This window comes from Mesoplodon mirus (genome assembly GCF_964341445.2).
Source record: "Mesoplodon mirus genome assembly, chromosome: 2".
Taxonomy (NCBI): domain Eukaryota; kingdom Metazoa; phylum Chordata; class Mammalia; order Artiodactyla; family Ziphiidae; genus Mesoplodon; species Mesoplodon mirus.
The window spans coordinates 1,936,657-1,950,384 of NC_138977.1; the positions used below are offsets into that span (position 1 = coordinate 1,936,657).

General features: G+C 41.3%; 1 protein-coding gene across 5 annotated transcripts in view; it reads right to left on the bottom strand.

Annotated features, from left to right (window-relative positions):
- The window catches only part of TMEM131L (transmembrane 131 like), a 161,996-nt gene that overhangs the window by 73,934 nt on the left and 74,334 nt on the right, over window positions 1–13,728 (bottom strand). For all 5 annotated transcript variants that reach the window (XM_082611150.1, XM_082611149.1, XM_082611148.1 and 2 more), the window contains exons 5-7: window positions 9,449–9,572; window positions 8,017–8,133; window positions 7,059–7,169 (exon numbers count right to left, since the gene is read on the bottom strand). In XM_082611150.1, the coding sequence (XP_082467276.1) occupies window positions 7,059–7,169; window positions 8,017–8,133; window positions 9,449–9,572 (352 nt within the window). The remainder of the gene's footprint in view (window positions 1–7,058; window positions 7,170–8,016; window positions 8,134–9,448; window positions 9,573–13,728) is intronic.

Consider the following 13,728-nt stretch of genomic DNA (forward strand, 5'->3'; position numbering starts at 1 on the left):
GAAAGGAGATGACAAAATATTCTTCCTGGTCACCTGTGTTGAGTGTGACTGGGGTCTTGGGGCTTATTTCTAATTTTTCACTTCTCTGGTTTCCTGTGTTTTCTTATAATTACACTGTAATTTTTTAATCGTCACAATCTCCTTTTGAGAGAATTCAATACTATGATACTATGTTAGGACACACAGATCCACCGTTACTTCGTGGGAACCGTGTCGTCGGCTTTCCTCTAATTTAAAACCTCTCTGTGTTCCCATATTGCCTTATAATTCCACCTTTAACAATAAATATTATTTTACAGTGATTCCAATAATAATAATTTAAGTTCTTTTAACTCTCTGAGACAAGGTTATTGCTATAGTGACCCTATATGCCAGATTCTGAAAGAATGACAATTTCAAATATTCTGTTTTGCCCAAATAAACCACTGAAACATTCCTCAAATCTCAGTGGCTTGGATCCAAAACAACACTAAAGAAAACGTTAAAAAATAAAACTTCTTACTTTTTCATGAGCCTAACACAACTCTATTTACATATTACATCCCACCATATACTTTACAGTTACAATCACAGAGTACAGTCTAGCTTATATTCTATTCGCTTGTCAGACACTTCTACATAAGCATCATAATTGTAACTTGGAAGAACTACTTAAGATTCTACTACGTTGATATACTTAAATTTATCAAATCCTTTTTCCACTGTTGAGCCTTTAGGCTGTTTCTACTGTTTTTGCCGTTATAAAAATGCTGCCAAAAAATTTTTTTTGCATATACCTTTCCTGGAACATGAATTACAAAGTCAACAATATGAAAATCATTACCTGGGGAAAAATTTAAAGCATACTGAGCCGGGACTGCCAATCCCAGCTCTGTCCTCAACCTCCACCAAGTAACCTAAACTCTAAGACCATTCTACAATTTCTAAAATAAGAATAATTACCACCTGCCCTGGTAGTAAATCTGTTGAAGGTCATCTGGTTGATGTGGTGAAAAGGTGAAGTTAGACAAATCTTAGATATTACGACTGGAGATATGCTATTTGGGGCTCTTAACATGGGTGCCCACTGACTCATCTACCTATGAAAAACTCTGGGGGCTGCCCTCAATGTACCAAACACTAAGGTGATGCTGAGATTATGAAAATGAAAAAGAAACAGGCCCGGGCCTAGAGAGCCTCATGGAAGAGCAGCGGAGGGAGACAGCCCGGGACACTAAATGTTAAAGCAGCTTTGAACCCAGCGTCGTGGGACCAGAGCAGAGACTGGCCCGGGAACCTGGAGAGGAGGTGATAGCTGAACTGGGTCTCAAGGGACAGAATGAGAGGTACAGTTGGAGTCAGAATGGGGGAAAAGCTTATGAAGGAGAGACAGTCTGTACAGGAGGATGGCATATGGTCTAGCAGTGATGGGAGGGAGGCTTGTGACGCCAGAGATGGGAAGAGCAGGGTGGTACCCCCGAGGCTGGAGAAGAAGCTGGACCCAGGTGACGAAGGACCTTGTAGGCCAAGCTAGGGTGCTTGGGCTGGATCCTGCAAACAACAGGGACCCAGCAGTGCAGTGACCAGGGAAATAACGAATAGTTTTGTTTAAGAAGACATCACCAGCACGCGCAGCGGGTGCACCGGAGGGGAGAAAGCCTGACTGGGGGATAATCCAGGTGCCACACGATGACAGGACTGCACCAAGAGCAGAGGGACCTCAGATTCCCACTTAAACCCACTGTCGTAGTGACGTCTTGTCTGCTAGGGACGCTCACTCCAGAAACGTCAAAACAAATGAAAAAGAAGGACTAAGTGAAGAGGCAAATTAATTCCTCACGTCTGCCCCCGTCTTCCCCGGAGCAGGCACACATGTGCAGCAGAGAGGCTGCAATGCACACCCTCCTCTCACTGAACTCAGCCCCTGCTACAGAACTCCCGGCCAGCACGAATTTAGACAGGAGATGAATCACACAAACACTCTTGGCTTCAGCAGAAGAGAGTGAGCCACTTAATCCGGTTCGACGGAGCAGAAAAAATGCAAAAGTCAGGTATGAATGGACACACACGGAAGGGCTGGACTGAGCTCACACTACAAAACAACTGAGATGACCTAACAATGTTTTCACGGGCACCCTAGTTTATTTCACAAGAGGGACACTTTTTTTCTTTTGTTATTCCAAAAAACAAACTGAGATCTTGAACCAAGTACAATCTATATGACATTATAAATATTCCCACTGTTTTCCCCCCATTCATAGAAATAAGATCAAATAAAATGGACATATGTCATCTGACCATGTTCCCTAAATGTCGCTCTTTCAGAAAAGGAGGATGAAATAGCAAACAACGCCCTGTGCAGGGGCCTCAGTAAAGTTACACTCTGTGACCTGGGGGTGGGCTCCGTCCTGGGGCTTTACGGGTGTTCGTGTAACGATCCAACGAGAGACAGTGAGCTCAGTGGAAGGAGCACAGGCTTGGAAAAAGACAGACAGCGGGAAGAAATTGGCTTTTGACCCTCATGGAAGTACTTAATTTTCCCTCCAGTTTGTATCCCTAAAATAAACGCATGGTATTTTTTACTAGCATTATTTAAATTTGATTTTGTCATAGCTAACTGAATCTTTTAGCAGCTCAGGAGACAAGACCAAGTGCTGCCAGAGTCCCTCTGTGTGAGGTATCATGTGGTAAGCTGCAAGGGTAAGTGAGCCAAAGTGTTCTGATTACAGAACTTTCTAGTTGCTACCTTAGGAAGCAATTTTAAGTATGTGTGAGCAAAGGCCAGTGACAATCCCTGTATCTGAAAGACTCGGGACATATTCATTTCTGCCTAAACCTTCTCGCTCTTTAGCTTTCTACCAGATGCACTTTCCAGCTCTGTCCTGGAGAAGATTCAGTCGTGAGCACTCCTTCCCCCACCCTCCTTCCCCGTTGAGAGAAGACACCTCTTGAACTCAGCACCCACCCCAGATTATGGGTTCTGGACCACGGGCAAAAGGTAGACAAAAACATGGGACAGAAAGAATATCAAAATAAAGATACTCCTTTCTGGAAAAGGACAGCCGGCAACCTTACAGCCACTTAAAACACAACTTGAACGCATTTTACGTGTGCAGTTTAAATGCAAAAATATTATAGTCAGGATTTTTTCTGAGGAATGCCATAATTATTTCTTAAGTCTAAATTTTGTAGGTTTTTGTTTTTGTTTCTAGGTGTAGTAAGCCTTGAAAAAAAGACTTTAAAGTTTCTTTTTCTGAATCACTGTAAAAATGAAAGAAATTTAAATAATTGCCTTTTAAGAAATATTTTTTGATATTTAGACCTCTCAATACTGGGTTCCAACAAAAGATCAGTCAAAAAAATTGAGTTTTACCTTCAAACTCTGAAACGTATTCTACATTGTCACGTCAGAAGAGCAGGGACACTGTGCTGTGTTCACTGCCCTATCACTTCCTGGAACATTCAAGAAATGATATCTAATAACAAACTGTTGACTGACTGACGGGGGGAGCTATGCTCAACAGGAGCAGCCTTAGACAGTGACTTGACTAAACTCATAGATCCCAGTATAAATGAAAATGGAGAGAATCTACCATTGGGAACAGAGCTGAAGCTGAGACAGTCAAGGAGAACGCCGAGACACTCCAATGGGGGAAGAACTGTCTTTTCAACAAATGGTACTGGGATTACTGGAAATGCATACGAAAAGAATGAACTTGGATCCCGAGCTCACACTATACACTAAAATGAAGTAAAAATGGGTCACAAGACCTCACTACAAGAGATGAACTATAAAACTCAGAAGAAAACACAGGAGTAAATCTTTACAACCTTGGACCTTGTTAGATTTGATACTAAAAGCGTAAGTGACCAAATAAAAAATAGGTGAACTGGACTTCATCAAAATTAAAAATAAAAAGACAACCTAAAGAATGGGAGAAAAATACATGCAAATCATGTACCTGATGAAAGTCTACTATCTAGAATATATAAAGAACACTTACATCTCAACAATAAAAAGACAAATAACCCAATTAAAAAATGGGCAAAGGATCTGAATAGACATTTCTCCAAAGAAGATATAAAAATCATCAAAAAGCACATGAAAAGATGCTCAACATCATTAGTGGTTAAGGAAACGCAAATAAAAACCACATAAGGTATCACTTCACACCCACTAGGATGGCTATAAAAAACAAAACAACAACAAAAAAACAGAAAATAACAAGCCTTGGCAAAGTTGCAGAGAACTGGAATCCTCATATATTGCTGGTGAGATCGTAAAATGATACAACCACTTCAGAAAACAGTTTGGCAATTCCTCAAAATGTGAGACATAGAATTACCATATGACCCAGCAAAATTCCACCCTTACATATACACCCAAGAGAACAGAAGACATACGTCCACACAAACTTGTCCATGTTCACAGCGACATTATTCATAATAGCCAAAAAAACTAAAACAAATGAAACCAATTGATAAATGTTTAAACAAAATGTGGTATATGCCTAGACAATATATCATTTGGCAATAAAAAGGCAGGAAAGCCTGATAACATGGATGAAACTTGAAAACACTATGCTAAGTGAAAGGAGCCAATCACAAAAGACCACACGATTCATTTACATGAAATGTCCAAAACAGACAAATCTATAGAGACAGAAAATAGAGTAGCAGTTGCCAGGGACTAAGGCAAAGAAAATGTTCTAAAATTAGACTGTGAGAGAGTGGTGAAAGCTGCACAACTCTGTGAGTATCCTAACAACCAGTGGGGGTACACTTTAAGTGGGTGAATTTTGTTGTATGTGAATCATATCTCGACAAAGCTGTTAAATATAGATAAAAATGCAAAAAAGGAAAAAAGAAACAAAACAGGGTTTCGTACCAGCTAAAGCAGAAACAAGAAAAGCCAAGTCACCGCCGTGGTAGGGGGAGCTGGCCAAAACTCCCCTCAGCCCAAGTTCATGGGCCCCTCCAACGGCAGGCCCCGGGCTGGGCCTGGAAGATATGGAAAGCCAAGTCAGGTGGCCCCCGCTTTCGTGGGGCTTAAATTCCACGAGTGAAAGAGAGAGTGGCTAAGTAACCACACTATGTGGGCGTGGGATTATTTCACCGGATACGAGTCCTAAGGGGGAAGGAAGTCAGTTGTACTGCAGGCCAACCGAGGTCTGGAGCTGAATGGGAGAGACAGCGAGATCCCTGGAGAACTCAAGATGAGAAAGGAAGGATGCGGTGAGGGTTAACTGTGAGAAAAGCTGGGGGAGGGGCGTCTGGGGAAACGGCAGGCGCAGAGGTCCAGGGGCAGGCGGGGGAGAGGCGGTGTGAGCAGCAGAGGGAGGGAGGCGGGGGAGAGACGGCGCCAGACCGCGCAAGGCCTCCCGGCCACAGCAAGGGCTCCGTTTAAGTCCTAAATCCTACGGGAATGCACGGAAAGCAGGTGACTGACGACGTCCAACTTGCATTTTGGGGAAGAGGACTTGAAAGGGCCAAAGCAGACGCTGGCAGACCAGTTAAGGGGCTGCTACAGTGGCCCAGACGAGGGTGGCCTGGATGCGGGGCGGGGCAGAGGGCACCGCGGCAAGGACGGGACCTGCCGGGCAGAGTGGGTGGCAGGCACGCTCTCATCACACCAAGGCCTCCGAGGCGCTTAATTCCACGTATCCTTCAATTAACAGCATTAACTAAGGTAATCGGAACACCCGCCTCGGTTTCAATGCTTTTATCACCACTAACGTGGCACCAGGCACTCAAAGCTCTCAGTCACCAGAGAAACCTGGCCATTCCCAGCTGCCCCCCCCTCCCCCCCGCTGAAGGAGAGCCCCAAGATAAGGCTGCAAGTGCTCACAGGAAAAGCCCTCGCTGTCAGCACATGCAAATTAAACTTTCTCTAGGCCTTCCAAGCCCTTACAAAATGCAGGTCAGATCACAGCAGTCTCCAGCCTAAAACCTTTCAATACAGTCCCACTGGTTTTACAACTTAAACCAAATCCAAATTTGCAAATAAAAAGAAATCTCCCTTAAAATCCTGAGGAAGGGCTATACTCCATTTTATAAAAAAATGGAAATAGTATGTTAAATCCCTAAGAACAACCTATTGGGTGGCAAAGCACCCAGACATTACATTACAGGTAAATTAATTTTGCTTCTCTCCCCACTGGAATGAGAGCTCCATGGAGACAGAGGTGCCAGACTCACGCCTGGCCCGCAGCAGAGACGCAGTGAAGCTGATGGTGAAGGAGAGCCTGGGCACCATGACCTACAAGAAGTCCGAGCGGCGGGCTTTAGCTATGCATTAGAAAGAAAGGGTAGGTAAGGTGGTAAGCTTCATAATATGTTGGGTCAAGTGCTTTTGAAATTTCAACAGTTATCCACAGTTGCAAGGAAATATAAATAATCGAAGGGAAAAAACGGCCAACCCTATAAGCGATTAATGAAATACGCATTAAAAGAATTGTAAGGTTCCATTATATACCTACTAAGACAATGAAAACATTTCTCTCCCCTGAGCCACACCCAGGCAGGACTCATGGCAGGGGGACGGAGAGAGGGAAAGACGCTTGCAGGAATGTCATTACCCGCTTGCAGGAATGTCATTACCAGTGACCAGGGAGGGTCTGGCTCCCTGAAAAGCACCCTGGCAAGATTAACAAGCCCCATAAACCGGTTCGTAGTCTTTAACTACAGAATCCTCTTTACAAAATACAATACACCCCAAAGAAACAGGTAGTCCAAAAGAGAAATAAAGAAACCTGTAAAATATGTACACGGCCTAATGGTAAAAATAATGAAAAACTGGACACACTGCAAATGACCAACAACAGGACTAAGCAAACTATGGAATATCAACACCGTGGACTATACAGCCGTTAAAAAGAAGTATACGGATTCCACTGACACTTTACCTACATACGTTATTTCCATATGTACCAGGATTTTTTCCAAAAGCGGAACATGTTAAAATCCCACTTCTGACTAGGTAAAAAGGTCTGTCTGTACTCTGTGTAAGACACGTAAATGTAGAGGCTACAAAGTTTGGTATTTATCAGCATTCAAAATAAATGTCCTACTAAAATCACCTGTGTTTGTGAAAGCTGAACGCTCTGGACCTGTGGAAGCAGAAAGTAAGCATTTGGTAGCTGTTTTACAGACCCTTCTGCAGAGATTCTGCGAGTGCCAATGCCAGATACCTGCAGGAAAGAAAAGAAAATCTATCACTTTTGAAACACATTTGACATAGTGCTGAAATACCTTTCCAAAGGAAATCTGTGTTCGTCAACTTGGCCGTCAAGACTATTAATCCAATTATTATATTTATCTTTGTCCTCCCAAAACAAAAATGCAACAAAAGTTGCTGTACTTAAGCTGAATGTTCCTCAATGCAGCAAATCTCTTCAGAAATAGACAACTTTTCTGATGTGGGACCACGAGTTACATGAAATCCTGTAAGAATTAGCCACCAAAGTGATAGATCTTGGCACTTAAATGAAAGATGTCACAGATACCGCTTAAGATAAAGATTCCTGACTATTTCTGTGACCAACAACAAAAAGACTCCTCTCACTCCCTCCCCAGTGCTTTGCTAGAATAGGGAGCTCCCTAGGGACGGGCCCCCAAGCATGCAGTCCGTTTCCCCAGAGCAGAAACAGTCCTGAGCCCAGGAGAGGAGGAAGCAAAACCCCCAGGGGCTGCCCTCACAAGCTTCCTATCCCTGTACTGCTGGAGGTGAGCGTCGTGAGTTTTGAAACCCCATTATATTTTATACTAGAAAACCGTCCGATAGATTTCTCTGTTTTGTTCTGATACCCTTTCAAGATCCAAGGTACATTCCAGCCGTGCACTTTGCACGAAAGATGGCCACCTGGCCCGTGAGGCAGAGAAAGGAGGAGGGCTGGTTAGCTGGACGTCAACTAAGCAGCCTGATACTTGACTGACATAAACTAGGCGGCAACATTTCCAAAAGGCTTTTCTTTAACATCCAAACTCCTTCATTACGTCAACAGCCAAATTATATGACCAACAGAAAAAGCTACTTACATGATAAGAAAGAACTCCATGGGAGGAGGTATTAATAAATAAAGAACTTTCAATGCTTCCTTCTTCAGTAGGTAAGAAAATAATTCTGAAGGACGTTTTCCCCATTGCTGGAATTACCTGAAAGAAAGCTACCTCATTAGCCACTTGGAATGGCCCCTCTTTGACAAACTGTCTTTCACAGACTTTCTTCTTGACAATTCCTGTTAACAGATATTTGTGTATTCTTGCACCCTTGATTTATGCATATCATGAATCCCCGAGAATGTCCAAACAGATCAACATCCAACAGTCTAAGAGAAAATATCAAAGAACACACTGTGGACTTAGGGCAAGACAGCTTTCACCCCGAGTGGAGCCATGTGCCTCATACCTTTCCTTTACCCTCCTCTTCCTCCCCCATGTGTTCAAGGGCCTGTGTCTAACACACTTCCACCTCCACTTAAGTAAAGAGAACCACCGGTGTACCGACATGTTGCTACTTAGTAAAAGTCAGGGACAGCGTTTATCTGGACAGACTGTCATGATCAAAATAGTGGGCTCCCCTTACTCCACTTCCTGAGTCCCAGTATTAAAAAAAAAAAAAAAAAAAATGGGGATAGTGAAGAAAATAAACTCTAGTAGGAAGCTGGATCTCCATTAAAGTTAAAGACCTTTTAAAAGTTTTAAAGTTAAATTGAATTACTAAAATTAAGACTATTAAGGACTTCCCTGATGGTCCGGGGGTAAAGAATCCGCCTTCCAATGCAGGGGATGCGGGTTCAATCCCCGGTCGGGGAACTAAGATCCCACATGCCACGGGGCAACTAAACCCACGCACCACAACTACTGAGCCCACGCACCGCAACCAGAGGGAAGCCCGCGCTCCCCAACAAAGAGCCCGCTTGCCACGATGAAGACCCGATGCAGCCAAAAAAATAAATAAAAATTTTTTAAATTAAATTAAGTTAAAACTATTAGAAGATCAGGGTTTTGAGCTCTGTGTTATGGTGTATATTAGCTTCACAAGGAACCACTCACCCCCCTTAGGCCTGTATTTAGAAAAGAGTCCTAACCATCCTAGCACGCTCGCCAGGTGAAGAGATCACCACTGTAAACTTTACTAGTTACTAAATGCTTCAGCACTGGTAGTCACTACGAGACAAGTAATATTAAGGTTCTTTAAGTATGAAAAAGTCGTACTGAATACACATGCATTACTACCTAGTTTAAATGCGTTAAACTTTTTTTTTCCACATAGGTAATCAAGAGCCACCAAAATTATGAATCTGAACAACTGAAAAAATAAATGCTAAAGCAAACACATAGAAGGAACGCGTCTGGGGAGCAGAAAAAGGGGAGACAGGCAACAGAAAGTGAAAAAACTACAGGCAAAGAAAGCAAGAAGAGCTGGCGGCCCGCCACAGCACAGCTTCCAAGACGCGTCCACACTCACCCTGCAGTGAACGGGAGGCACATGGAAATGTCCCGCAGCTGTAAACACGGAATTCACCACGACCTCGCTCTCCCTGCTAGGGTTATACGCATAGAGAATCTTTGCTGCAGGGTGTCCCAGGAACCTAGGAGGCGAACAAGGAAAAAACACAAGGGATTGTATGGTTATAAACAAAATCATCCATCCATCCATATATACACTCTAAACCCAGAAAGCTGTTGAACTTCATTACAAAGTTAAAAGCAACAATCCTGTTGTTAATAAAGCATTCTATCCACAACAGTCAAAAAAAATTTTTAATCCTTTCTTTTACAGGACACTCACGCCAACCCACAGTATCACCCCACTGATTTTTGTATTAGAAGAATTCAACCCATCTAGGCCATTGAATGCTTCCCAAAAAACACCTAGGGGGAACTAGGTATCTCTCTGACATGGGTCTCTAATGCAAATGGAAATATGTTTAGATAAGAAACTGTACTTATAGAAAAAGTCAATCTTCTTAGGGTTCATTTTCTGAGTAATAAATTTAAAGATACTTTTGGGGGGAATGGATTTCAACTGGCAAAGAGACTGTATTAAGCCTTATAAAAGAAAACTTAATTGTTAAACACCATTCTTCCGAGAAAAATGAAAGCTCTGCAGCACCTTCTGGCTTTGGCTGTTATTCATTTAAATCATGAGTCTTTCAGAAAACTCTAATGAAAGCTTTGGCTCCTCTATCCACAAATATGCACACAAAAGTGTTATACATACTTTCAAAACTTTCCATGACCCTCAGAGTTAAGAATCTCTGCTCTTCCGCAAATACCCTAACTAATGGAAACCTTGATGTTGAATCTTTTCTGCAGGGCTCTCCACCTACAAGGTGGGCTCTGACAAAAGAACTGCAAGAGGAAAGGGGCCAGTTTCTAGCCCAGCTGCCTGGAGCTACCTGCGATGTTCCCTCGAATCGTTTACTCTGATTGCTACCACCCAATACCAAATTCACTCCAGTTAAACTGTGTTGTGATAAATAGAGAGCCAGTAAAAATTTCACTGGCGTCATCTCTCCAGTTTTAACACCCTCAGTGGCAGAGACCCAAATAAACGGTTCTCTTTAGTATGGCCTAGAAATGAAACTATATTCTAAATACAGGGAAAAAAATCATCTACATTATGTTTGTGTTTCTCTCATTTTGTTCCAATTTTTCTTATATTAAAAACTAGGGGGCTTCCCTGGCGGCACAGTGGTTGTGAGTCCGCCTGCCGATGCAGGGGACACGGGTTCGTGCCCCGGTCCGGGAAGATCCCACATGCCGCGGAGGGGCTGGGCCCGTGAGCCATGGCTGCTGAGCCTGCGCGTCCGGAGCCTGTGCTCCGCAGTGGGAGAGGCCACAGCAGTGAGAGGCCCACGTACCGCAAAAAAAAAAAAAAAAAAAAAAAACTAGGGGTTCACAGTTGAATATTTTAAAAAAACGTGTGCTTTAGGAAAAATTAAGTGCATGCTGTTTCTCTTATATACAATAGGATTTCCAAAATACTGTATTAGTGCCATCAAATCCTTGGAATTTTACTTTCAGCTTTTCCTTCTACTTTTAATCACAAGTCTTAGTTGAAGACTTAGTATGTCCAATATGTATTTTAAAAGTCCTTAACAGCCAGTTACAAATAAAATACAATAAGTGTGATTAAAACTTTGATTTTTTTTAGAGTGTTCTTAAATAAAACAACTAAAAATTTTTTATACCATCATAGCACCTCAGAAAGCCCTGTGTCAGGAGTACTAGGCTCACATCTGCCTTTTCCCTCAATTAAATTAAATAAATAAGAACGTCCATGACTTTAGGTTTTACGTGAATAATATGAATCAATCAGCAAAGTTATTAATACTTATCCTCAAAGCTTTTGTTTCCTTCACATAATTGGAATACAAGATTTTTAGTTTCAAAGGGTACAAATGTCTCCCCGAGAAGCACCTTAAAAAATAAGACCACAAAACTGCAATGTAACAGAGCCCAGTGGCTGTATCCACCAGAAACCTCACCAGACCTAACAGAGAATGCTGGCTGAAACCTAGTCACCATGGTACTATTTTTATCCTATTTTTTTAAATTCTATTTTTAAAAGTGTTATGAGGATAAGAATTTCCTTCACTAGTGACAACTGGAAGATACTCTATTAATTTAATACTACAAAAGAATGATTAAAATTTCTTATGAATGATTAGCACTTTTAATCTCAGGACCAGCAGAATATTAACCCTTAACATAAACCCTAAGAAGTAGGCAGAGGGCAACTGAATAACATGATCCTGATTCTGCATCCTAGAGGGAAACCAGAACTATAAGAAGGAATGAGGTTTGCTCAAGGTCAATGCCAAAATAAACAATAGCAAAACCTGACCTAGGGCAGTGAAGAAATGAGAACTCTCTGGTTAAAATGTGTATCTAATGCCTATGGATTAGACCATTTGTTAGATGCAAGGTAAAACCTGACTTATTTTTAAAAAGCGTTCTGATTTAGGCTATATTTTGTTATTATTGAGAGTTTTTTTAACTTCAGCAAAAATAATTTATTCCCATAACCATATCCTGGATCTCAATTATGAGAAAAATAGCATGGTACATGCTGGCTTAGAAATCAAAAGATTTACTCTGTCACTTCCAGTAAAATGACCTTGGGAAAACTGCATTACTTCTCAGCAACAGATATAGGAGCATTTGTAGTACATGCTCCAATACAGAGATATTTGGAAATGATTCTCCCTCTTAGACAACACCTACTTCCAATATCCTTCCAGGATTGCTGTTAAGACTCAACTCACAGGAGACAAGATTGTACTTTAAGAGCTATAAACTACTACAGAAACAAAACTGAATTATCCAAAGGTGATTCAAGTCTAAAACTCAGTAACCTTTTCAAATCAAGAACTTGAAACATTTCTTTTCAACATGCTTCCAGCTATTAGAACCAGAAATTGATGTGCAGAGCTAATTAACATACACAGATAATACATACATACATCCAATCATGTGCACTGACGACTGTAGGATTTTTTTATATTACTGAAGAGTAAATATACTATGGACAGCCAGTGTCCCATGAACTGGAATTGTTATCCTAATCTAAGTGTATTTACTACTATCCATCTTGTTATATCTACCGATCTGTAACATACACTTTAAAGTAGGTCCTGCACTGAAATTTCTTTTTACAATACTTTTGACAAAAGCAAAGTGAACTCAGAATTTGAAATCAGTGAGGTTTGATTATAAAACCTCATTCTTTACCTAAGAATAAAAATATAAAAATTCAAAAACAAAAAAGTAGACGCCTAGAATCTTGTAAAATCAGCAAGCTCCCTTTGCACTTTTATCACTTCTTCCTTTTACAGACTCTCCTTAAAAGGCTCAACAATGTGCTTTTAAATTTAAAATTCACTATTCTTCATGGCAGCTCTGATATTTTGATGATCAGAAGGAAATGGAAGGAAGGAAACCAGGGGACTAAAGGCGCGCACACAGGAGACCACCACTAACTCACCCCAGATGCTCTCCTAGCACCGGGGTTATGTCACTCACATAACTTTTCTTGAAACTCAAAAAAGTTCTTCATAAAACTGAAGTGATGTTCCAGGCTGCTAAAACAAGCAGAGTTTTTAATCCTGAAACACTCTTTTACTTCCACCTAGAAACTCTACTAACGTGAAATTACATCTACTCAGTGCAGCAAAATTCTGCATCCAGGGAGTCTTAACACTTCATTACAACCAACTTGAGTCCTGACGTTCCCTCCTGAGCACAGCTTCACCCTTCTCTTCCTTAATTTCTCTGAGTTCCCAGATCAGTCCCTCAACCGACACTCAGATCACATCCCCTTCATCTCATGGTTCTCAACAAGATGTACTACAAGGAATTACAGCTTCCACGCTGTCTTCCCCACTTAACTTGTTTCCAAAGCCTCAATCATAGTAATGTATGTACACTTTTGAATCCCAAAGCATAAGGAGCAGTAAAAACTGAGTGAATATGTGAATCTAATTTTAAAAATTCAGAAACCATCAATATGTAGAGTTTTTCATTATAAAATAACCTGCTTTGTTTCAGAAAAAACAAGGACTTACTATCAACTTAAATTATAAGGTACATTCATTAAAAACTAAAGAAAGGGCTAAAACAACTCTTACACTCTCCTTTTCACAAAAATGTTCCTTTTAACAAGTTCTAGGATCAATCTCTCTTGATATTATCTATATATTTAAAATATATTTAACATCATACATATACATAAGAGATATC